Genomic DNA, 26,682 nt, shown 5'->3' on the forward strand with positions numbered 1-26,682 from the left:
GACTACATTACAAATTGTAATTTACAATAACCAATTCTCTACTGAAGAGTCAGTCTGCTTAATCACTAATATCACTGTCTTACAGCATCAAATGGATAGTATTCACATCCTCCCCAAGCTCGAAGTCCATGTGCTGTGCGCAATTTATCCCGGGGACAATGTTAACTGGATGACTTGACATTGGTTCAATTCTAACAGGACGAGTTTAGGAGATGGTTCCGGGCCAAGGTACATGTGATGCTAGCCCCTGGAAAGAGACCCTTTGACGGTGTCGATCTCCTAAGCCCTCTGCACATACCTAATGGGGACAGTATACACTCCTTCAGTGCCCTCCAAGATGAACTTCAGGGAAAATACATCCATATCCAGCCAGTTCAGGTAAGGCAATGGCCTCTGATATTCATTAACAAACAGTGTCCCAGTTGTCTTGAATGGATCTCTCCCTTCATGTCCTTTCCTTCAAGACAAGTGATGGGTGAAATGTACAGATCTGTGGTCCTGGAGGAAAGGACACGAGGGAAGGAAGGTATCCAAGATTATTGAGACGCATGAAGTGATGGATACAGATCCAAAGCTCCTCTCAGTTGATTTCTGAACATTGCTTGGTGTTCTGACTACATCTCTCTATCAGGTTTGCTACTTCACCCACCACAGCACAAAATACTACTGGAATGATCTGCTTCAGAATTTTGAAGTGTTTAAGTAAGAGCCCTATTGCAAAATCACATTACATAAGACTTCAGTAACCCCCATACATGTGTAATTGTCCAGCTACTTTTAAAACATGGACATTCTCTATCATCCTTATATGAAAGGTGGTAAGTATACAGTATTACCATGGAGGTGACTGTGTGTGCTGCTCTTCTAGAGGTTTGGAGGATGTCAGGGTGACTTGTTCCAGCATCCACACTGACCACAGCTCTGGTCTCAGCAAACTACTTCAGGACTACAGGTAGCCTACATTACCCACAACCCTCTACTTCCATACACAGTACATATGAAGAGGCCAGTGGGAGGAGCTATAGGAGGACATGCTCATTGTAATGGCCTAAATGACATGAAAGGAACGGAGTCAAACGTGGTTTCCATATGTTTGATACCTTTCCATTTATTCAATTCCAGCCATTACAATGAGCCCCTTCCTCCTATAGCTCCTCCCACCAGCCTCCTCTTCTGCACCTCTCCCTTGCACATAGGCATAATCATCCCTGTTCCTACAGGCACTATTGCACACACCACCGGTTCTTGAATCTCATTCGGCCCAACGGCTCTTTTAAATGTTGGAATTTATCTCTGAATGTACAGCTAAGACTGGCTAGTCCGCACAAGCATCCAGTGCATACCGGTGTTTGAACACTTTGGCCCTTTGGCGTGTGAGAAAGCTGGCAAAAATGCTAATGGTTTTCAATCCGGTTTCAACAGGAGACTGTTCTTTGAAGTGAATGAGATAGCAGTTAAGGTGCCATCTGTGTTCAAGCTACTCATAAAAGAGGTAGGTTACTGGATACATCTTCTCTCACACAACAACAAGTATGACCTGGAGTTTGTCTTGATCAGCTGACCTGGAAAAACCCTGGAGCCTATTTATAGTCTTCAACTAGGCCCCAGAGTTTTTACGGGTCAGGTCACATGGCTAGGAATAACTACTGTACCTTAGAGCAGTGGTTCCCAACTCAAGTCCTCGAGTGCACCCAACAGCACACATAGTCGTGTTGTAGCCCCCAGACAAACGTACCTGAGTCAACTCATTGAGGGCCTGATGATTAGTTGACAAGTTGAATCAGGTGTGTTTGTCCGGGGCTACAATAAAAAGATGTACTGTTTGGGATACCCAAGGACCGGAGTTGGGAACCACTGCCTTAGAGTAAACGCTGCTTATTTTCCAATGACTCATCTGATAATAACAATCCATTATCTAAAATGATAATGGGATAAATTGACAATAAAAACAATCATAAATTTGACAATAAAGCTGCATAGGATGAAACTAGCTCAAAAATTTCCCACTTTTTTTCCCCCATATTAATTATTTCATCCTCAGGTCCTGAATCCGTTCTACATATTCCAGCTCTTCAGCGTGATTCTGTGGAGCATTGAACAGTATTACTACTACGCCGCTGCCATAGTCTTCATGTCTGTCATATCCATCGCTACCTCGCTGTACACCGTCAAGAAGGTGGGTGGTCGTCCTAGACTAAGCACTTCCTCATGTAGCGGAAGTGGCAGCCATGTTGCCTCTCAATCAGAGTTATCGAAGATAAATGCTACTCGTTCCTTGGCAATGACAGAATAGTTAATATTGTGTGTGTAGTAGGTCAAAGCTGTGTGCTGGAAAACCTTGGTAGAGAATGGGTCGAAAAGGCATTGTGGTGCTCGCTAATTTCCTTTTTTCGGGTTCAAACCAATTCTCACTTAAAACATATTTTTGTTGTTGTTTTTTATTTTCTTATTTTATTTATTTTACCTTTGTTTAAACCAGGTAGGCAAGTTGAGAACAAGTTATCATTTACAATTGCGACCTGGCCAAGATAAAGGAAAGCAGTTCGACAGATACAACGACACAGAGTTACACATGGAGTAAAACAAACATACTGTCAATAATACAGTATAAACAAGTCTATATACAATGTGAGCAAATGAGGTGAGAAGGGAGGTAAAGGCAAAAAAGGCCATGGTGGCAAAGTAAATACAATATAGCAAGTAAAACACTGGAATGGTAGTTTTGCAATGGAAGAATGTGCAAAGTAGAAATAAAAATAATGGGGTGCAAAGGAGCAAAATAAATAAATAAATTAAATACAGTTGGGAAAGAGGTAGTTGATTGGCCTAAATTATAGGTGGGCTATGTACAGGTGCAGTAATCTGTGAGCTGCTCTGACAGTTGGTGCTTAAAGCTAGTGAGGGAGATAAGTGTTTCCAGTTTCAGAGATTTTTGTAGTTTGTTCCAGTCATTGGCAGCAGAGAACTGGAAGGAGAGGCGGCCAAAGAAAGAATTGGTTTTGGGGGTGACCAGAGAGATATACCTGCTGGAGCGTGTGCTACAGGTGGGAGATGCTATGGTGACCAGCGAGCTGAGATAAGGGGGGACTTTACCTAGCAGGGTCTTGTAGATGACATGGAGCCAGTGGGTTTGGTGACGAGTATGAAGCGAGGGCCAGCCAACGAGAGCGTACAGGTCGCAATGGTGGGTAGTATATGGGGCTTTGGTGACAAAACGGATTGCACTGTGATAGACTGCATCTAATTTGTTGAGTAGGGTATTGGAGGCTATTTTGTAAATGACATCGCCAAAGTCGAGGATTGGTAGGATGGTCAGTTTTACAAGGGTATGTTTGGCAGCATGAGTGAAGGATGCTTTTTTGCGAAATAGGAAGCCAATTCTAGATTTAACTTTGGATTTGAGATGTTTGATATGGGTCTGGAAGGAGAGTTTATAGTCTAACCAGACACCTAAGTATTTGTAGTTGTCCACGTATTCTAAGTAAGAGCCGTCCAGAGTAGTGATGTTGGACAGGCGGGTAGGTGCAGGTAGCGATCGGTTGAAGAGCATGCATTTAGTTTTACTTGTATTTAAGAGCAATTGGAGGCCACGGAAGGAGAGTTGTATGGCATTGAAGCTTGCCTGGAGGGTTGTTAAGTGTCCAAAGAAGGGCTGGAAGTATACAGAATGGTGTCGTCTGCGTAGAGGTGGATCAGAGACTCACCAGCAGCAAGAGCGACCTCATTAATGTATACAGAGAAGAGAGTCGGTCCAAGAATTGAACCCTGTGGCACCCCCATAGAGACTGCCAGAGGTCCGGACAGCAGACCCTCCGATTTGACACACTGAACTCTATCAGAGAAGTAGTTGGTGAACCAGGCGAGGCAATCATTTGAGAAACCAAGGCTGTCGAGTCTGCCGATGAGGATGTGGTGATTGACAGAGTCGAAAGCCTTGGCCAGATCAATGAATACGGCTGCACAGTAATGTTTCTTATCGATGGCGGTTAAGATATCGTTTCGGACCTTGAGCGTGGCTGAGGTGCACCCATGACCAGCTCTGAAACCAGATTGCATAGCAGAGAAGGTATGGTGAGATTCGAAATGGTCGGTAATCTGTTTGTTTACTTGGCTTTCGAAGACCTTAGAAAGGCATGGTAGGATAGATATAGGTCTGTAGCAGTTTGGGTCGAGTGTCCCCCCCCTTTGAAGAGGGGGATGACCGCAGCTGCTTTCCAATCTTTGGGAATCTCAGACGACACGAAAGAGAGGTTGAACAGGCTAGTAATAGGGGTGGCAACAATTTCGGCAGATCATTTTTAGAAAGGGTCCAGATTGTCTAGCCCGGCTGAATGGATTTGGGATTTGGGAGAAGGAGAAATGGGGAATGCTTGGGCGAGTTGCTGTTGGGGGTGCAGTGCTGTTGACCGGGGTAGGAGTAGCCAGGTGGAAAGCATGGCCAGCCGTAGAAAAATGCTTATTGAAATTCTCAATTATGGTGGATTTATCAGTGGTGACATTGTTTCCTATCTTCAGTGCAGTGGGCAGCCAGGGAAGAGGTGTTCTTATTCTCCATGGACTTTACAGTGTCCCAGAACTTTTTTGAGATCGTGTTGCAGGAAGCAAATTTCTGCTTGAAAAAGCTAGCCTTGGCTTTTCTAACTGCCTGTGTATAATGGTTTCTAGCTTCCCTGAACAGCTGCATATCACGGGGGCTGTTCGATTCTAATGCAGAACGCCATAGGATGTTTTTGTGTTGGTTAAGGGCAGTCAGGTCTGGGGAGAACCAAGGGCTATATCTGTTCCTGGTTCTAAATTTCTTGAATGGGGCATGTTTATTTAAGATGGTTAGGAAGGCATTTAAAAAAAATATCCAGGCATCCTCTACTGACGGGATGAGATCAATATCCTTCCAGGATACCCCGGCCAGGTCGATTAGAAAGGCCTGCTCGCTGAAGTGTTTCAGGGAGCGTTTCACAGTGATGAGTGGAGGTCGTTTGACCGCTGACCCATTACGGATGCAGGCAATGAGGCAGTGATCGCTGAGATCTTGGTTGAAGACAGCAGAGGTGTATTTAGAGGGCAAGTTGGTTAGGATGATATCTATGAGGGTGCCCGTGTTTAAGGCTTTTTGGAGGTACCTGGTAAGTTCATTGATAATTTGTGTGAGATTGAGGGCATCAAGTTTAGATTGTAGGATGGCTGGGGTGTTAAGCATGTTCCAGTTTAGGTCGCCTAGCAGCACGAGCTCTGAACATAGATGGGGGGGCAATCAGTTCACATATGGTGTCCAGAGCACAGCTGGGGGCAGAGGGTGGTCTATAGCAGGCGGCAACGGTGAGAGACTTGTTTTTAGAGAGGTGGATTTTTAAAAGTAGAAGTTCAAATTGTTTGGGTACAGACCTGGATAGTAGGACAGAACTCTGCAGGCTATCTTTGCAGTAGATTGCCTCACCGCCCCTTTTGGCAGTTCTATCTTGTCTGAAAATGTTGTAGTTTGTGGTCTTCCTAAGCCAGGATTCAGACACAGCTAGAACATCCGGGTTGGCAGAGTGTGCTAAAGCAGTGAATAGAACAAACTTAGGGAGGAGGCTTCTAATGTTAACATTCATGAAACCAAGGCTATTACGGTTACAGAAGTCGTCAAAAGAGAGTGCCTGGGGAATAGGAGTGGAGCTAGGCACTGCAGGGCCTGGATTCACCTCTACATCGCCAGAGGAACATAGGAGGAGTAGAATAAGGGTGCGGCTGAAAGCAATAAGAATTGGTCGTCTAGAACGTCTGGAACAGAGAGTAAAAGGAGGTTTCTGGGGGCGATAAAATAGCATCAAGGTATAATGTACAGACAAAGGTATGGTAGGATGTGAATACAGTGGAGGTAAACCTAGGTATTGATTGATTAAGAGAGAGATATTGTCTCTAGAAACATCATTGAAACCAGGAGATGTCATTGCATGTGTGGGTGGTGGAACTAATAGGTTGGATAAGGTATAGTGAGCAGGACTAGAGGCTCTACAATGAAATAAACCAATAAACACTAACCAGAACAGCAATGGACAAGACATATTGACATTAAGGAGAGGCATGCTTAGTCGAGTGATCAAAAGGGTCCAGTGAGTGGAGAGGTTGGTTGGGAGTCACGGCGATTTAGACAGCTAGCCAGGCCATCTGTAGCAAGCTAGCATAGGATGGAGGTCTGTTGTTAGCCACCTCTTGCGTTCCATCAGTAGATTAGTGGGGTTCCGTGTGGTAGAGGGGATTAATCCAAATCACACAACAACAAAAATAAAAACAATAGATATAGTTATAGAGGCCCAAGAAGAAAACATAATAATAATAATACAAATAAATAAATTGTCCGATGTCTATTCAGATAGCAGCCGGTAAGACAGCTAACTGTTAGCAGGCCGCAGATGGGCGTTCAGGTAACGTCGCGACGGAGGAGCCAGACTGATCTCCTTCGGGTAGATAACGTCGGCAGTCCAGTTGTGAAGGCCCGGTGGGGCTCCGCGTAGGCAGTAAAACGGGTCCGGATAGGTGACTGCAGCCCCGGAGTGATTGATGGAACTCAGGAGTGATTGACAGATAGATTAGATTAACAGATTACTTCTGTGTTCTTCTGTGTTGTTTAGCTTATGTTTCTTTTAACGGATTCCCTTTTTCTCCCCTTACAGCAATACATCATGCTGCATGACATGGTGGCGACACACAGTATTGTACGTGTCTCAGTGTGCAGAGGGACTCTAGGTATGTAACAGGCCTGCTAAGACTGGCTCTATAGAGATGAATGTAGTGTATTCATTATTATTCATCTATTATTGCATTTTATTAGTGACTTCCTCCTTTCCATTGTTTCGGTTACACTTTTAAAGTATTACATTGATAATGTGTATTTGATAATGGTTGACAATGTGTATTTGATGATTTGATAATGGGTATAATTTCATCCTACATCTTTTACATATTTTTATTTATTTATTTACATTTTTTGTTGATTGTGAAGGAAAAACAAGTCCTCCTTATGGACTATGCTGCTTGTTATGGGTTCGTCATCTAACCAGAGGGGTATACTACAAACCGGAACAAGGAGTTAGCCAGCTAACTTGCCTAAATATTATTATATAACTTTTTTTACATTTAGTTTAGCTTTCTTATAATATATGCCATTTAGCAGACGCTTTTATCCAAAGCGACTTACAGTCATGTGTGCATACATTCTACGTATGGGTGGTCCCGGGGATCGAACCCACTACCCTGGCGTTACAAGCGCCATGCTCTACCAACTGAGCTACAGAAGGACCATGCACTACTTCTTAATGAAACAGAAAATCCATAGTTATTTCTGGTTGTTAATCACAGTTAGCTGGCTCCTGCTTTGTAGTATACCCCTGTGGTGTTGTGTTGAACACAGATGTCGAGGAGGCCATGTCCACAGAGCTGGTCCCCGGTGATGTCATCGTCATCCCGTCCAATGGAATGATCATGCCCTGTGACGCCGTGCTGGTTCATGGAAACTGCATCGTCAACGAGAGCATGCTGACAGGTGACTATAAAATGTTCATCCTTTAATTTGAACACTGGGCCAGTTTCCCGGACCCAGATGAAGCCTTGTCCTGGACTAAAAAACATGCTCAATGGGAAAACTAATTTGAAAGTGCTTTTCAGGTTCAGGACTAGCTTTAATCTGGGTCTGGAAAACAGGCCCCATATGCCATAATAAAAGCTACTATCGTTCCATTGTAGTGTAATCAGGTTATGTGTACCTATAATATCTTTCTATTGGTCCTCTGCAGGTGAGAGTGTGCCTGTCACCAAGACCAGCCTACCCAGCTCAGGAGAAGATGGGGCTGGCGTCTATAGCATAGAGGAACACAAGAGACACACGCTGTTCTGTGGCACTCACATCATTCAGACCCGCTTCTACACCGGGGAACTGGTCAAGGCTGTGGTGGTCAGGACTGGTGAGACCACTTATTGTTTCCAGTCTTCTGTTATAGAGCTGTTTTTCATTGAGCTTAATACACCTAATACACATTTATTATCTATTATAAACTGAGTGGTTCGAGCCCTGAATACTGATTGGCTGACAGCCGTGGTATATCAGACCGTTTACCACAGGTATGACAACAACAAAAAATTACTGCTCCAATTACGTTGGTAACCAGTTTATAATAGCAATAAGGCACCTCTGGGGTTTGTGGTATATGGCCAATAAGAACAGCCCCTAGTTGTGGTATATTGGCCATATACCACACCCCATTGCTTAAATATAGCATATGTGTATTAGTGCATGGGCCTCAGACTCTAGGTTAACTGACCTATACAGGGCTGTAAAGTTGTTATAGATCTAGCTCAAAGTGTTTGTGTGCATTCAGTTTTAAACCAACCTTCCTTGAATACAACAGTGGAGAGAGCCATGGTGAGGATGGGCTCCCAGCTTCCACTGGGATGTGAGATAAATGTACTCAATTAAAGGGTTAATATGGCACTCTGCAGCTCATCAATTCAAATGATATTTAGGTTATTTCCAATATTTGTTGTCTGTCAGGTTTCAGCACAGAGAAGGGCCAGCTGGTGCGCTCCATCCTGTACCCCAAGCCCACTGACTTCAAGCTGTACAGAGATGCCTATCTCTTCCTGCTCTGTCTGGTGGGAGTGGCCGGCATTGGCTTCATCTACACCATCGTCCTCAGCATCATAAACCAGGTACTGCACTTTGCAGTTTGTCTGTTCAAGCATTGAAAACAGATTGCATTTGTGTAGTGCTTTTTTTGCTAGTACTCAAAGAGCATTACACCTACCCACTCCACAATCAATGTGTAGTATCCATCCTGTGTTTTTGGCTTAGTATTAAATGAGTGAAAATAGTCCTCTGACAATGTATGAATTGACCATTATTTAAACATGCATGGCCCATTCCCAACCAATTCTCTTTTTTGGAAGAATATGACCGCCTCATAGTAAAATAGAAAAATATCAGTATGGAGACAGTTAAGTCCAGGAATAGTGTTGCTTCCCTATGTCTGCAGTTTGTCCATTTCATTGAGTATTTTCCATGTCCAGGTTCCAGCCAAACTTATTAGAAGGTTATTCTCTTCTCTTTGAACAGGTTCCAGCCAAAACCATAGTGGTTGAATCTCTGGACATTATCACCATCACGGTGCCCCCGGCGCTGCCTGCAGCCATGACAGCTGGCATCGTCTATGCCCAGCGCCGGCTGAAACGTGTGGGTATCTTCTGCATCAGCCCCCAGAGGATCAACATCTGTGGCCAACTCAACCTCGTCTGCTTCGACAAGGTACCCACTATGCCTCGTCTGCTTCGACAAGGTACCCACTATGCCTTGTCTGCTTCGACAAGGTACCCACTATGCCACGTAAACACAAACTATCAAACTTCATGCCAAGTATCAGGCTGTTACAATCACTAGTGAAACATATTGCTCTATCTAGTAGTATGTTTTTGTAAAACTATGATTCTGTGATTTTAAAATAAAGTATTCAGAAATCTTTAGCTAGCACACAGGTAGGAAATGCAGACAGTTGTAGAATGAAGCTACAGTATATTTCTGTGTAATTGTCCTGCTCCTCACACAGACTGGTACTCTCACTGAAGATGGTTTGGACCTTTGGGGGATCCAGAGAGTTGAAAATGGCAGGTGAGAATGAGAGGGATATGAGGGTGTCCATGTTTCTCATCATGGCTACCATGGCTAAGGAGAGATGTTCTCTTCTACCATGTATCAGTTATCTACTGTCTCTGACCCCTCCATTGTTATGGGGAAGTCAGTGGATGAATTCCACAGCTCCTTTGTTTCCCCCAGTCCTTTCTCTGTGACCCCACTAGTCCCCTCGTGAAACCCCCACTAGGTTAAAGGGGCAATCAGCAGTTGAAACAATAACAAAGCCTACCACTGTTTTGGTAAAAAGCTGAGCTTAGTTCAATTTCAAATTGATAGACAGAGATATGGATGCAGACTGACCATCCATGATATCAAAAATGATAGTTCTAACCATGTTTTGAGGCTATACAGTTTTATTTACATTTACTTTGTTTTATAAACATTGGAGTTAAACAAGCTTATATGTTGGGTTCTGATGGGGTACAGCAGTTGAACACTAAGCTCATGTTGTATTTTTAATTTAAATTCCTCAACAATCAACGGGTACATATTAATTTTGTAGGGCCAAAAATTGATGTAGCAAACTGCAGATTGTCCTTTTAAAGGGATAGGTACACATTTACATAATGTTGTAGTTACCTTTTTAAAGCTATTCAATCAGAAACCCACAATTTACACGTGTTTACTGAGCTGCAACCCCCTATGGGTGGAAAACACAACATTGGTCTTAGATCAGCTTTCAATCTACTTCTTTCTCTCAGTTTCTCTCCCCCAGAGGATGACCCAGCCAATGAGACACTAGTCAGGTCCTCGTTTGTGTCTTGCATGGCCACCTGCCACTCTCTGACCAAGCTAGAGGGAGAGCTCTCCGGAGACCCAATGGACCTGAAGATGTTCAACGCTACAGGCTGGGTCAGTCTGTCGCAATGGTTTTTTTCCCAACACTGTCTCTGTTCCTGTGTGGATATTGTAACCTACAGTAGTTTCTGTTATATACTGAAGAAAGTTATAAACACAACATGTAAAGTGTTGGTCCCATGATTCATGAGCTGAAATAAAAGATCCCAGAAATGTTCCATACGCACAAAAAGATTATTTCTCTCAAATGTTGTGCACAATTTAGTTTACCTCCCTGTTCGTGAGCATTTCTCCTTTGCCAAGATAATCCATCCACCTGACAGATGTGGTGTAATGCAGACACTGGGAGTCAGGAAGCAAGTACAGGGGGTGAATTTAATAATACAAAAAACATGGAGTAATACAAAACAAGAGTAGCGTCTGAACATGAGAACAAAACGAATACTGCCTGGGGAATGAACCAAAGGGAGTGACGGATATAGGGGAGGTTATCATAGAAGTGATGGATTCCAGGTGAGGAGTCCAGAGGCACAGGGGTGTGTAACTATGGTTGCAGGTGTGCGTGATAATAAGTAAACTGGTGACAACGAGCGCCAGAGAGGGGGAGCGGAAGTATCCGTACAATTTCAAGAAGCTCATTAAAAGCATTGATCATTACACAGGTGCACCTCGTGTTGGAGGCAATAAAAGGCCATTCTAAATGTGCAGTTTTGTCCCACACAATGCCACTAATTGTCACGCCTTGGTCATTGTATTTTGTGTTTTCGTTATATATTTGGTCAGGCCAGGGTGTGACATGGGTTTATGTTATTGTATTGGGGTTTGTAGTATTTGGGATTGCGGCTGATTAGGGGTGTTGTATAGGCTTGGCTGCCTGAGGCGGTTCTCAATCAGTCAGGTGATTCTCGTCTCTGATTGGGAACCGTATTTAGGTAGCCTGAGTTTCGCTGTGTATTTCGTGGGTGATTGTTCCTGTCTCAGTGTAGTTTCACCAGATAGGCTGTAATAGGTTTCACATTCCGTTTGTTGTTTTTGTATGTGTATAAGTTATTTCATGTATCGCGATCTCTTCATTAAAGACATGAGTAACCACTACGCTGCATTTCGGTCCGACTCTCTTTCTACAATCGAAGAACGCCGTTACACTAACGTCTCAAGTTTTTAGGGAGCGTGCAATTGGCATACTGACTGCAGGAATATCCACCAGACCTCTTGCCAGATAATTAAATGTTAATTTCTCTACCATAAGCCGCCTCCAACGTTATTTTAGAGAATTTGGCAGTACGTCCAAACGCCCTCTCAACCCCAGACCACGTTTAACCACGCCAGCCCAGGACCTCCACACCCAGCTTCTTTACCTGTAACATAGTCTGAGACCAGCCATCCGGACAGGTGATGAAACTGTGGGTTTGCACAATCTAAGGATTTCTGCACAAACTGTCAGAAACTGTCTCAGGGAAGCTTATCTGTGTGCTCGTCATCCTCAACAGGGTCTTGATCTGATTGCGTGGTAACCAACTTCAGTGGGCAAATGCTCACCTTCGATGGCCACTGACACTCTGGAGAAGTGTGCTTTTTATGGATGAATCCTGGTTTTAACTGTACTGGGTAGATGGCAGATAACTTAACCATAAGCATATTAAAAAAAAAGATTTTAAAAAAGTGACCCAGGATCAGCGTATGGCATCGTGTGGGCGGGCAGTTTTCTGATGTCAACGTTGTGAACAGAGCGCCCCATTGTGGTGGTGAAGTTATGGTATTTTATTGGTGGCAATTTGAATGCACAGAGATACTGTGACGAGATCCTGAGGCCCGTTGTCACGCCATTCATCCGCCACCATCACCATGTTTCAGCATGATAATGCACAGCTCCATGTCACAAGGATCTGTACACAATTCCTGGAAGTGAAAATATCCCAGTTCTTCCATGGCCTGCATACTCACCAGACATGTCACCCATTGAGCGTGTTTGGGATGCTCTGGATCGACGTGTACGACAGCGTGTTCCAGTTCCCACCAATATCCAGCAACTTTGCACAGCCATTGAAGAGGAGTGGGACAACATTCCGCAGGCCACAATCAACAGCCTGATCATCTCTATGTGAAGGAGATGTGTCACACTGCATTAGGCAAATGGTGGTCACACCAGATACTGACTGGTTTTCGGATCCAAGCACCTACCTTTTTTTAAAGTATCTGTGACCAACGGATGCATATCTGAATTCCCAGTCATGTGAAATCCATAGATTAGGCCCTAATGAATTTATTTCAATTGACCGATTTCTTTATATGAACTGTAACTCAGTAAAATCGTTGAAGTTGTTGCATGTTGTGTTTTATATTGTTATTCAGTGTAGTTTGTAGATAGCCAAGTCAATGGGGATTCCAATGAAGAGTTATGGAGAAAGAGGCTACAGGACAATATTGGAATGATAATCTCTCGTACACTTGTTCAGTGTAGTTATGCTAACAATGCTACACGCTAACTGCATTTCTGTAATAATACTGTAGTAATGTGTTACACATACTGGTATTACACAGGAAATGTTCCAACCTGTATATGTACTGTTGCTGACTGAAACATGCTCTGACACATTCTTCATATCTTTGTATGTCATGACAACAACACAAAATATTTTGACAGATAGTGACAACAGTGGGATTCTTTCTGTTAGAGCTATGGTAACAGAGCTATGGTAACAGAGCTATGGTAACAGAGCTATGGTAACAGAGCTATGGTAACAGAGCTATGGTAACAGAGCTATGGTAACAGAGCTATGGTAACAGAGCTATGGTAACAGAATAGCTCGAAGATGCTACATTTAAAATAAAATAAAACATATATATATATATTTTCTTCCTTTATTTAAGTCAGTTAAGAACAAATTCTTACTTTCAATGACAGCCTAGGAACAGTGGGTTAACTGCCTTGTTCAGGGGCAGAACGACAGATTTTGACCTTGTCAGCTCAGGGATTTGATCTTGAAACCTTCCGGTTACTAGTCCAACGCTCTAACCACTCTGCTATCTGCCACCCCGACATGCTAACATAAGCACAAAATCCCTACCACTGGTGCCAGACTGTTTCTACATTCAGCAATGTAAGGCAACGATGGCAGACTGGCTCCCGGGTTACCTGTCTAAATCATGTTTAGCCTGTCAGAAGGGGCTGCCAGGTTTCAAATGGGTCACTAATGTTGTTTAACACCAATGTTTGTCATGTTCAGATTCTAGAGGAGCCAACAGAGGAAGAAACAGCCCTCCACAATCCCATAATGCCCACCGTGGTGCGGCCACCCAAACAGGTGCTCCCAGAGGTCAACCAGGAAGTCAATCTAGCACAGAACATGGTACGGTATCCATAGTATGCTCTCTCTTACCTTATTACATCTCAATATCTGGTAGATATACCTTAACTATGTTATTTAAACCTTCTTTTCTCCTTTGTGTTTTTAGGAGCTGTCTGAGCTGACGGTAAGTAGTGAGGGCTTTTTCAAATGCATCTTTCTTTTCTTCCTTGAATATTGATTTGTATGTGAATGGATTTGTTTATGAATGGGAAAAGTTGAACGGTTGAAGGGATTTTGTTTGATCTTGTGCCGTCGGTCTCTCAGTTGTCCTATGAGATTGGGATCGTCCGCCAGTTTCCTTTCTCGTCGGCTCTACAGAGGATGAGTGTGGTGGTCCGGAAGCTGGGGGAGAAGCGCATGGACGCCTACCTCAAGGGGGCGCCAGAGGTTGTGGCCAGCCTCTGCGCAGAGGACACAAGTTAGTTAGACCTTTATTCAGTCTTACCAGGCAGCAGTTTGCCAGAACATGTACTTCTATTCCAGTACCCCGCCTGTATGTGCACTGTCAAGACAGGCTTACGCATTTACATGAACATGCTTGCAGGTTAATAGACTATAACCCAATTAATTATTATTTTCTCTTACTCTAGTACCAGAGAGCTTCACAGAGACCTTGGAGTTTTACACCAGGCAGGGGTTCAGAGTCATAGCCTTGGCCCATCGCCAGCTGGAGGCCAAACTCTCCTGGCACAAGGTCCAGAACCTCAACAGGTAGTACAATGTGCTTAATGCAGTGTGTTGAATAGAATCACAGGAGTGAGAACTGACTTATTTCTTGTTAGAAGATTCAAGACATTTTAATATGTGAATTTGTGAACTTCCCCCTCACAAATAGTGTAACTTTAAAAAAATATTTGCTTTATTATGTGGGATAAATTCTTATTCTTTAATTGATTGATCTGTTTTCTATACCTGTCAGAGATCTCATAGAGACCAATATGGAGTTCCTTGGGCTCATAATCATGCAAAACAAGCTAAAGGAAGAGACTTCTGGGGTTTTAAAAGACCTGCGATGTGCAAACATCCGTACTGTGATGGTTACAGGTGAATAAGCCAATCATATACAGTCTTCATCTACAATACAAAATGTTGTCAGTATTCTGGGAGATTGTTTAGGTTTGCTAGTGTCGTTTTGTACTGTAGCATGTACCAATCTTACCAATATTTAATACCATAGTCCCACCAGCACTTTACACTGAAGCAACCATCAGTACTGCAAAGCCATATAAACTGCTGTTATGTCATTTGGAATGACTAAGCTAACTACGACTAGCTGCCACCCCTACACTGATAACAATGAAAATGTTGAGCGTCTTACATTTTACATGTTAGTCATTTAACTTGTTTTGCATCTTGTTGTCATCTCTCACTGCCTGACTGTAGGCGATAATATGCTAACCGCGATATCAGTAGCCAGAGACTGTGGGATGATAACCCCTCATGAGAGGGTCATCGTAGCAGACGCCACACCTCCCAAAGACATCCAGCCTGCTACGATCAATTGGCACTACACAGAGAACCACGCCACCAGCAAAGACAACCGTGTTGAGGTGAGGGGAAAAATGTAATTAAAAGACATGGATTGATATTAAACTATTCTATAAAGACAGGATATGAGTCTATTAAACAAGTCTCACTTGGAAACAAAGTGAGACTTGCTTAAAAAGTACTCCCTGGATGAATAATGCAGTATGTGTATATTTCAGTATATTACATGTCCTGTAGCCTAAGGACACAGTTTCTCTTTTCCTCATTGATGTTGTTGCAACTGATGGTCCATCATGGCCGTTCATGTCGCCCTTTTCTCTATTGTTCCCCAGTCAGTGGAAATCAGCCTTGACGATGTGGGCCATGAGGCTTATGGTGAGCAGCACAAGCAGGGCTACCACTTTGCCATGAGTGGCAGATCCTTTGCTGTCATCACCGAACACTTCCCTGACCTAGTCCAAAAGGTCAGTGCCAAACTCCATCACTCTGTTTGGACAATATAAATGAAATGACTGTACGATGAAAGACGTACTAAATTGCTACATTCTAGTGTTCAGTGCCTTCCTTAACTGAGCTGGGTTTGTAATACCTAGATGGTAAACCCTTATTAAAACGAAATGCATGCTATTCAATCGTTCCCTGCCCGCACCTGCTCGCCCGTCCAGCATCACTACTCTGGACGGCTCTGACATAGAATACGTGGACAACTACAAATACCTGGGTGTCTGGTTAGACTGTAAACGCTCCTTCCAGACTCACATTAAGCATCTCCAATTCAAAATTAAATCTAGAATCGGCTTCCTATATCGCAACAAAGCATCCTTCACTCATGCTGCCAAACATATCCTAGTAAAACTGACCATCCTACCGATCCTCGACTTCAGTGATGTCATCTATAAAATAGTCTCCAACACTCTACTCAACAAACTGTCACCAAAGCCCCATACACTACCCACCATTGCGACTTGTCGCTCTCGTTGGTTGGCCCTCGTTTTATACTCGTCGCCAAACCCACTGGCTACAGGTTATCTACAAGTCTCTGCTAGGTAAAGCCCCGCCTTATCTCAGCTCACTGGTCACCATAGCAGCACCCACTTGTAAAGCCAATTCCTCCTTCGGCCGCCTTTCCTTCCAGTTCTCTGCTGCCAATGACTGGAACGAACTGCAAAAATCTCTGAAGCTGGAGACTCACATTTCCCTCACTAGCTTTAAGCACCAGCTGTCAGAGCAGCTCACAGATCACTGCACCTGTACATAACCCATCTGTAAACAGCCTATCTATCTACCTACCTCATCCCCATACTGTATTTATTTATTTATTTATCTTGCTCCTTTGCACCCCAGTATCTCTACTTGCACATCTACCATTCCAGTGTTTAATTGCTATATTGTAATTACTTTACCATTGCCTATTTATTGCCTTAAAACCTCTTGGAACTACCCATCCCGGATCCGGGAGAATTGTCAGCAACTACACTAATTAGCATAGCGCAACGGTCAAATAATCTTACTAGAAAATATTCATATTCATGAAATCACAAGTGAAATATAGCGAAACACAGCCTTTTGTTAATCACCCTGTCTCAGATTTTGAAATTATGCTTTACAGCGATAGCAAGACAAGCGTTTGTGTAAGTTTATCAATAGCCTAGCATAGCATTATGTCCAGCTAGCAGCAGGAAGCTTGGTCACAAAAATCAGAAAAGCAATCAAATTAATCATTTACCTTTGATCTTCAGATGTTTTCACTGACGAGACTCCCAGTTAGACAGCAAATGTTCCTTTTGTTCCATAAAGATTATTTTTATACCCAAAATACCTCCGTTTGTTTGTCACGTTATGTTCAGAAATCCACCGGAAATAGCGGTCACGACAACGCCGGAAAAAAATCCAAATTATATCCATAATATCGACAGAAACATGGCAAACATTTTTTATAATCAATCCTCAAGGTGTTTTTCAAATATCTATTCGATAATATATCAACCGGGACAGTTGTCTTTTCAGTAGGACCGGGAGGAAAAATGGCTACCTCTCTCTTTTACGCAAGAATCACTCTGAGAGCCATCAGCTGGCCACTTACGCAATGTGTTCGTTTACGCTCATTCTTCAACATAAAGGCGTGAAATTACGTCTAAAGGCTGTAAACACCTTAGGGAAGACATAGAAAAAGGAATCTGGTTGATATCCCTTTCAATGGGCAATAGGGATGCATAGAAAGACAGGGGTTTCAAAATAAGGGTCACTTCCTGATTGGATTTTTCTCAGGATTTCGCCTGCAATATCAGTTCTGTTATACTCACAGACAATATTTTTACCGTTTTGGAAACTTTAGTGTTTTCTATCCTAAGCTGTGAATTATATGCATATTCTAGCATCTGGTCCTGAGAAATAGGCAGTTTACTTTGGGAACGTTATTTTTCAAAAAAATAAAATAGTGCCCCCTAGTTTCAACAGGTTTTAACTTACCTCATTTGCACTCACTGTAAATAGACTTTGTTTTGTTTGTTCTACTGTATTATTGACTGTATGTTTTGTTTATTCCATGTGTAACTCTGTGTTGTTGTATGTGTCGAATTGCTATGCTTTATCTTGGCCAGGTCGGCAGTTGCAAATGAGAACTTGTTCTCAACTAGCCTACCTGGTTAAATAAAAAAAATTATGGACATCATGGCTCTGTTTACACAGGCAGCCGAATTCAGATATTTTTCCACTGATTGGTCTTTTGTCCAATCAGATCAACTCTTTTGTCATTAATTGGGCAAAAGATCAGAATTGAGCTGCATGTGTAAACGCAGCTTTAGTCACACTAATACCACGTTATTTGATGCTAGTGTTATGCTCTGTCTGTCCACTGGGTGGTGCTGTAGCTGGCACTGCATGCCACAATTTTCGCCCGCATGGCTCCTGACCAGAAGACTCAGCTGGTAGAGGTCCTACAGAGTGTGGAGTGAGTCTCCTCTTCAGCACTAACCCCTACAAGCACAAGGCGTTCAAAATAGTTATTTTTGGATGAAAATACGTCCTTTTGGAATCACGTCTTGTGCTTACTGGGAAACTACATTATGCTACATTTCTGTCATCCAGTGAAATAATATGTTGACCACTTGGCTTTAATCTTATTTTTTTGCCCTTGCAGCTATACTGTAGGGATGTGTGGTGATGGTGCCAATGACTGTGGCGTAAGTATGGGGTTGTAATTTTTATGTGTACTACAGTTCTGAAGAGATGTACTCAGTGTTTTTCATCTCATAATTTAAAAGCATGTTTTACTACAATTAGTATGGTCCTTTGTAGCTCAGTTGGTAGAGCATGGCGCTTGCAACACCAGGATAGTGGGTTGGATTCCCGGGACCATCCTTATGTAAAATGCATGCACACATGATTGTAAGTTGTTTTGCATAGGATCAGCTGCTAAATGGCATATATTGATTTGATTTGCTGTAAAGAATGCTTGAATGGGGCAGATTAGTGTTTCTATGATCAGGGCCACTGTTCAGACTATAGGATCAGCTGTTTTCAAACTACACAGTTCAAGCAGTATGACATTGGTCAGTAGATTCCATAAGTGGGCAGTATTCTCATGACGCCACTATTAGGAACAGATGTCTCTATCCTGTAATGCCGCCCTCTTTTAACTTTGCTATAAAATGTATTTTAGCAGACAGGCTATTACCTTTCACCTGGCCTCCATGGGAATTAAACCCACAACCAATGTTCCAAGCAATTATTTGGAGCACATCGAGTGACCTCCCCTCCTCCCTCTGCTATCTCCAGGCCCTAAAGAGAGCTCACAGTGGGATCTCTCTGTCAGAGCTGGAGGCCTCGGTCGCCTCCCCCTTCACCTCCTCCACCGCCAACATCTCCTGTGTGCCCAACCTCATTAGGTACTGTAGCATCAATCAGATGTTTTTTATAAAGCCTTTTTTACATCATCAGTTGTCACAGTGCTTTACAGTAACCCAAGCCTAAAACACCAAAGAGCAAGCAACGCAGAGGCAGAAGCACAGTGGCCAGAGACAACTCCCTGGAAGGCAGGAATCTTGGAATAAACCTATAGAGGAAATGGCATCCCTTTTCATCAACAATATCAAATGTCTCTTTATTTGACAGTCTTTATACAGTTGTTATAAATTACTTGGCACAAGTACCTGTCAAATATCTGTCTGTGGAATAAAATGTATCTGTTGAAGTATTTGAAGTGCTATATCAAAGTAGTCTCAGAGTTGCCAGTCTGAATGATGGCCTGTTGTTTCTCCACAGAGAGGGGAGAGCTGCTCTCATCACCTCCTTCTGTGTGTTCAAGTTCATGGCCCTGTACAGCATCATCCAGTACCTCAGTGTCACGCTCCTCTACTCTGTGAGTACTGGTCCCAGATCAGTTTAGCTACTAAGCTCAACTGAAAAACATGATAACGGCTAGTTTGAGATAAGTGTAGCTGCTATGATCAACTGATGAATACGGTAATGACTGGTTTGAGATCAGTTTTAAGGGGTTGTGTCTCCATGTTCTAGATCCTCAGCAACCTGGGAGACTTCCAGTTCCTCTTCATTGACGTTGCTATCATTCTGATCATTGCCTTCACAAGTGAGTAATTACAGCATTACTTGAGTTGAGTATCCAAGCAGACATTGATAGTTTCTTTATGGGGACTCAAATATTCACATCCTAATTGCTGTATCACTGAAATTAATGACTAAAATTGATTAAAAATGTACTGCCATTTACTGATTTCCTATTGTTTATTATTTATTGTAAGTGAGTCTGAACCCGGCGTGGAAGGTTCTGGTGGCGCAGCGCCCCCCGTCCAGTCTAATCTCAGGCCCTCTGCTGTTCTCCGTGCTGACCCAGATCCTCACCTGTCTGGCCTTCCAGATCCTGGCCTTCCTCTGGGTCCGGGGCCAGAACTGGTACGAGAAATGGACGCCCCTCTCAGAGTGAGTACTGCACTACCTGTGCTGTGGGGGAAGGAATCTGGGACACCTATTTGGCTATTTATGACCCCAAAAGTTATCTGATGGTCCAAAAGGTCATCTGGACCATATATATATGATCCAAAATGATCTGAGACACTTACTTTATAAGGAAAGTCCAAAAAAGAATTGTAGGACACAACCTCAGATGGTCCAACAAATTAATCCAGAAGTCCAAGAAAGTTATCTGGGGGTCTAAGGGATTGATAAGGGGTACTCCACCAGTCCATCTAAAGGTCAATAGACTCTTAGACCTTTGCTCTGGACGACAGTTGCGGTCTTGGCATATCCTGGAAACAATCTGAGGTACAATAGCTGGCCCATGTAATTATGTCCAAGAAAGTTATCTTCATGCTAACCCAAGTTTCTCTTCAACAGTGCCTGTAATGTTTCCAGTACCAATCTCACCCATGGTCCAAACATAACGTCACATGTCGACCACAAGAACATCAGGAACTATGAGAACACTACACTCTTCTACGTCTCCTCCTTCCAGTACCTGGCAGTGGCCATCATCTTCTCCAAGGGAAAACCTTTCAGACAGCCAAGCTATAAAAACTGTAAGCTCCACTTGTGTATTGTCAACTGTGTTTGAATCCACAGTAACAGCAGATTTAAGATGCTAATGTTATTGTTTGACATAGAGCTAACATTTACTATAAAGCTATGGTTTACTGTATTGATTTGTCAATCTGGGCTTTAATTCCAGTCAATTCAGAAAGTTAACCAAATTCAATTTTAATTTCCAAATGTTCCTCATTGAAAAGCATTGAAATTTCAGTGTACTTCCAGAATTGACTGGAATTTAAATGTAATTGACCCCGACACTAATTATATAAAATTGTCCATATGAGCAGCAAAATGGCCTAGTTACTGGTGACCTCATTTTGTTTGTACCAATGTCAATAGGGCCGTTCATGCTTTCCTGTATGGCTCTGTACATATTCCTCTTCATGATCATGCTGTATCCTGTTCCTGCCATCGACAATTTCCTGGAGGTGAGTGAGACAAAATGGCCTACCCAAAATGGCTGCCATTGCCTGGCATGATGTGGTGTGGTGTAGTGTATGCTTTGCCTTGTGACGCTTTTGTCTTGAGACTAGCTAACCCCATCCCATTGCGCTCTTTCCCCGTAGATTGTGTGTGTTCCCCATGAATGGCGCATAACAGTGGTCATCATTGTCCTAGTGAACGCTGCTGTGTCTTTCCTATTGGAGGTACAGTATGCTATAGGGAACTTCATGTGTATTCACCCTACAATCTGTCTCTACAGGATTCAGCTTGTTGAGAATCTTGCATGTAGACATTTGATTATTAAATGACACCAATCCAATCAATTGATACAATCCCTCAATAATCAAATATAACAACCACATTGAATCAATATTTCTTAATTAATGTGTGCTTTTATTTTTGACTGTTGTTCTGAGTGACATCCTTGTCTTTGCTCATAACCTGATCATCACCCCCTAATTGTGGACGATCAGCAGCCATTTTGTTTTCACTCCTGCCCAATGAAATCTTCCTTAGACTTTGGTCCTTGACATCATCTTATGGAAGCTGGTGTTCAGTCGAGACAAGCAGGGGGGCAGCGATGGCATGGCCGTCACCTCCGCTACTCTCACACCTCAGGTTGGGAATGTTTAGGCTTTGCCCCTTTATCTTGTTCTCATTCACTTTGTAGATCAAGTAGTTGTCCCCCCCCCCCCCCCCCCACTATGACCCATAGTAGTTGTTAGTTGTTATTATTCTCAAATTGATTAAATAAAACATTTTCCTCATCAATTTACACACAATACCCCATAAATGACATAATGAAAATAGGCTTGCGAAAACAGGCTTTTAAAAATACCTTATTTAAATAATTATTCAGACCCTTTGCTGTGAGACTTGAAATTGAGCTCCGGTGCATCCTGTTTCCATTGATCACCTGTGAGATGTTTACCTGTAGTACATTCATTTGATTGGACATGATTTGGAAAGGCACACACCTGTCTATATAAAGTCCAACAGTTGACAGTGCCTGTTAGAGCAAAAACCAAGCAGTGAGGTTGAAGGAATTGTCCATATAGCTCCGAGACAGGATTGTGTCGAGGCACAGATCTGGAGATGGGTAGCAAAACATTTCTGCAGCATTTAAGGTCCCCAAGAACACATTGGCCTCCAGCATTCTTCAATGGAAGAAGTTTGGAACCACCAAGACTCTTCCTAGAGCTGGCTGCTTGGCCAAACTGAGCAATCGGGGGAAAAGGGCCGATGGTCACTCTGACTGAGAACCTTCCAGAAAGTCAACCATCTCTGCCGCACTCCACCAATTAGGCCTTTATGGTAGAGTGGACAGATGGAAGCCACTCCTCAGTAAATGTCACATGACAGCCCACTTAGGAGTTTGCCAAAAGGCACCTAAAAACTCTCAGACCACGAGAAACAAGATTATCTGGTCTGATGAAACCAAGATTGAACTCTTTGGTCTGGAGACTGGGTCAACAGGACAATAATCCTAAGCACAGGCAACGCAGGAGTGGCTTCGGGACAAGTCTCTGAATGTCCTTGAGTGGCCCAACTAGAGCCTGGACTTGAACCCAATTGAACATCTCTGAAGAGCCTCCCGGGTGTTGCAGTGGTTAAGGGCGCTGTACTGCAGCGCCAGCTGTGCCATCAGAGTCCCTGGGTTTGCGCCCAGGCTCTGTCGTAACCGGCCACGACCGGGAGGTCCGTGGGGCGACACACAATTGGCCTAGTGTCGTCTGGGTTAGGGAGGGCTTGGTCGGTAGGGATGTCCTTGTCTCATTGCGCACCAGTGACTCCTGTGGTGGGCCGGGCGCAGTGAGCGCTAACCAAGGTGCACGGTGTACCCTCCGACACATTGGTGCGGCTGGCTTCCGGGTTGGATGTGCGCTGTGTTAAGAAGCAGTACGGCTGGTTGGGTTGTGTATCGGAGGACGCATGACTTTCAACCTTCGTCTCTCCCGAGCCTGTACGGGAGTTGTAGCGATGAGACAAGATAGTAGCTACTACAACAATTGTATACCACGAAATTGGGGAGAAAAAGGGGTAAAATTTTAAAAATTTAAATAAAAAAATTAATAAAAAAGAACATCTCTGAAGAGACTTGAAAATAGCTGTGCAGCAACACTCCCCATCCAACCTGACAGAGCTTTTGATTTATTTAACTAGGCAAGTCAGTTAAGAACAAATTCTTATTTCTTATTTACAATGATGGCCTATGAGTGGGTTAACTTCCTTGTTCAGGGGCAGCTTGGGAATTCGATCTAGCAACCTTTCAGTTACTGGCCCAACGCCCCAGCTTGAGAGGATCTGCAGAGAATGGGAGAAACTCCCCAAATACAAGTGTGACAAGCTTATAGCGTCATACACAAGAACACTCAAGGCTGTAATCGCTGCCAAAGGTGCTTCAACAAGGTACTGAGTAAAGGGTCTGAATACTTATGTAAATGTGATATTTCAGTTTTTTTTAAAGTTTTTTATAAATCTTCTAAAAATCAGTTTTTGCTTTGTCATTATGGGGTATTGTGTTTAAATTGATGAGGGAAAAAAACTATTTAATCAATTTTAGAATAAGGCTGTATCGTAACAAAATGTGGAAAAAGTCAGGGTCTGAATACTTACCGAATGCTCTGTATCATGCATTATTACTAGGAATAAAAATACTTTCTGTAGCATTTGAAAAGCAACCGCTGGCGTACCACACACCACTGCAAGGTTGCCCCAAGAACCTTGGAGGTCTCCAACCCCCCCCCCCCCCGAACCCTGGAGGTCTCCAATCCCCCCGCAGAACCCTGGAGGTCTCCAAACCCCCCCCCCAGAACCCTGGAGGTCTCCAAACCCCCTCCCCAGAAAGCATATGAACAGGTCATAAGCCATAGCAAAAATGAGAATTACAGGACATTTGCTTAAAAAAAATCTAAATTCTCTCAGCCTCATTGCAAAATGTGTAGAATAGCATGCTATTAACTATAAAACGGTGCATTTTTGTCTCTGCCCCATGCCAATATGTGTAGAATTGCTGGAAATGAGCTTTGAAGCAACAACATTTTCTCTTAGCCTCATTGCAAAATGTGTCAAATAACATGAGATTAGCAACATGCGTAGAATTGTACTCCACTAAAGGCAACTGTGGTCTATGCTGATACTGGGCAATTGCTCACGAAACTAGGGGGAAAAAGACCATGATTTGGGGGATTTTTACTAAATATAATCATTACATTACATTTAAGTCATTTAGCAGACTTTCTTATCCAGAGCGACTTACAATCCATAGAAGGTTCCTTTCGGAGGAAGGAATGTTGACATATATTTGACCTTTTGTATCTGAAAGCGTAATTGAGTAATAATGTGGTGCTACAAAGCCAAAAAGTGTTGTATGAAGCTTTACTGCTGGCTTTGTGATATGAGTAGTATTTTGATTTCCATAACAATTTTACATTGGTCAGCCTATAAAAAAATATAAACATCAATATTGAAAATATTTGACTAATTATTCAATATATTGTTGAACATAATATACTCTTAAGTCAGTGTTAATCAATATGTTTTGTAAGTGGGCCACTTTGGGTTGAGACAATCATTCAGAGGTCCGCACAGATCTTTAAATTGTTGTACTTTTTCTTCCAATAATATCAATTGAGAGCAAATTCTGAGCAATAGAGCACATGCAATTGATTTGATGTACAGCACATACACATGGGGTGGCAGGTAGCCTGGATGAGCGAAAATATTTGATGCCAGATTTGAGCAGATACCGCTAGTATCCAAGCCATCTCATGTTGCCTCTGTCGTTTTCCCTGCAACATATCTGTCCATCATTTGTTGTTGTCCTTTTAGCTGCGCTATTTTGTTATTTCTTAGGTTGCTTTGCGGCTGATATGTGGGCATGATGTGACTGGAAATGTAGCTCTAAATTTGCTCGTTTAAAACAATTGACTGCCGTCTGTCTTATTTGTCAAAGTGAGCTAATCCCATTATACAGTACAAAAAAAAAGTTACTTTTTTTGCCACCGGACCCATGTTACTAGCCATGTTATCTAGCTGCATTTCCCTGCCCCCATCTTCCTGATTTTCCTGGCTCTCCGGTGGTTGTTCGTGCATAGCTGTCACGTTGTTCTCCAGCTCTTTCACCTCATTTTCATTGTCAATAGATTTACGTTTCTTTTTTTTTATACAATAAATCGATCCATGTCTACTAGAGTGCAAAATTAGCTAGTAGCAAACTGATGTTGGTCGCCGTAGCTGAGCAGTTACGTTCTATTTCGGCCTTTCTGTTCAACAGCTGCGACATACTACCATCTATCTGCCGTCCAGGGAACAATATATATTCAATAAAGTGATTCAGGCCTGCATTAATCACATTGAATTGAAATTGTATCATTGTTACGTATTATGAATGGAATGGAAAATAGGAAAATCACCGCAAGCCACAAAATAAGGAGTACCACTGCTCTAAATTATGGCCCATTTTATACAGAGAAATTGGCATAGTAGGCAATCTAACCAATTACTACAGCCCTCCTTTTACTTGCATCATTGCACATCCTGCAAATCACCAGCAGAGGGCGACCATTTTAGAATCCATTTTCACATTCACTCTGTAGGTAACGCTAACACGGAACATTAAACGCACATTTATTTTGCCCCCCCCCCACACCAAACGCGATCACGACAAGCAGGTTAAAATATCAAAACAAACTCTGAACCAATGACCTTAATTTGGGGACAGGTCGAAAATCATTAAACATGTATGGCAATTTAGCTAGTTAGCATGCACTTGCTAGCTAACGTTAATTTGTCCTATTTAGCTAGCTTGCTGTTGTTAGCTAGTTTGTCCTGGGATATAAACATTGAGTTGTTATTTTACCTGAAATGCACAAGGACCTGTACTCCAACAAAAAAATTGAATCGTTTCTAGTCATCTCTCCTCATTCCAGGCTTTTTCATCGTTTAACTTCTATGGTGATCGCATCTAAACTTTCATTGTATTACCACAACTACCGGCAAAACAGTTCGTCTTTCAGTCACCCACATGGGTATAACCAATGAGGAGATGGGAGAGGCAGGACTTTCAGTGCGATCTGCGTCAGAAATAGGAATGAGGTATCTTAGCCCTTGGTGTCGCAGACTCTCGTTGGCGCGCGCAAGCAGTGTGGGTGCAATAATTTAATAACATGGATTTCTAAATTTAATTTGCGACTCTCGCGCATGCGACGTGTCCGGTCTGGTCAGCATGTAACAAATTGGATAATAACTCTAAATGTAGCTCAAACCACCCAGTTTATATTTATTAAATATTAAAGTTGATATTTTTCAAATATTCATGAATGTATGTAATTAATTGTTATTAAAAACAAAATACTACTAATAGTCCTTCTGTAGCTCAGTTGGTAGAGCATGGCG

The 26,682-nt window shown here is 42.7% G+C and overlaps 1 protein-coding gene across 3 annotated transcripts in view; it reads left to right on the top strand.

The window, feature by feature from the left end:
* The window catches only part of LOC124042067 (polyamine-transporting ATPase 13A3-like), a 50,834-nt gene that overhangs the window by 20,259 nt on the left and 3,893 nt on the right, over positions 1-26,682 (top strand). For 2 of the 3 annotated variants that reach the window (XM_046360386.1, XM_046360384.1), the window contains exons 4-32: positions 199-378; positions 632-702; positions 869-952; positions 1,423-1,492; positions 2,042-2,176; positions 6,654-6,726; positions 7,391-7,522; positions 7,773-7,940; positions 8,528-8,685; positions 9,089-9,277; positions 9,576-9,637; positions 10,363-10,513; positions 13,687-13,809; positions 13,916-13,933; positions 14,074-14,227; positions 14,400-14,520; positions 14,729-14,853; positions 15,193-15,359; positions 15,630-15,761; positions 18,168-18,247; positions 18,437-18,479; positions 19,075-19,184; positions 19,561-19,657; positions 19,813-19,885; positions 20,058-20,235; positions 20,650-20,831; positions 21,181-21,269; positions 21,408-21,488; positions 21,802-21,903. In XM_046360386.1, the coding sequence (XP_046216342.1) occupies positions 199-378; positions 632-702; positions 869-952; positions 1,423-1,492; positions 2,042-2,176; positions 6,654-6,726; positions 7,391-7,522; positions 7,773-7,940; positions 8,528-8,685; positions 9,089-9,277; positions 9,576-9,637; positions 10,363-10,513; positions 13,687-13,809; positions 13,916-13,933; positions 14,074-14,227; positions 14,400-14,520; positions 14,729-14,853; positions 15,193-15,359; positions 15,630-15,761; positions 18,168-18,247; positions 18,437-18,479; positions 19,075-19,184; positions 19,561-19,657; positions 19,813-19,885; positions 20,058-20,235; positions 20,650-20,831; positions 21,181-21,269; positions 21,408-21,488; positions 21,802-21,903 (3,348 nt within the window). The remainder of the gene's footprint in view (positions 1-198; positions 379-631; positions 703-868; positions 953-1,422; positions 1,493-2,041; positions 2,177-6,653; positions 6,727-7,390; positions 7,523-7,772; positions 7,941-8,527; positions 8,686-9,088; positions 9,278-9,575; positions 9,638-10,362; positions 10,514-13,686; positions 13,810-13,915; positions 13,934-14,073; positions 14,228-14,399; positions 14,521-14,728; positions 14,854-15,192; positions 15,360-15,629; positions 15,762-18,167; positions 18,248-18,436; positions 18,480-19,074; positions 19,185-19,560; positions 19,658-19,812; positions 19,886-20,057; positions 20,236-20,649; positions 20,832-21,180; positions 21,270-21,407; positions 21,489-21,801; positions 21,904-26,682) is intronic. The other variant, XM_046360387.1, reaches the window with a different exon arrangement.

Source organism: Oncorhynchus gorbuscha, linkage group LG08 (assembly GCF_021184085.1).
Source record: "Oncorhynchus gorbuscha isolate QuinsamMale2020 ecotype Even-year linkage group LG08, OgorEven_v1.0, whole genome shotgun sequence".
Lineage (NCBI taxonomy): Eukaryota > Metazoa > Chordata > Actinopteri > Salmoniformes > Salmonidae > Oncorhynchus > Oncorhynchus gorbuscha.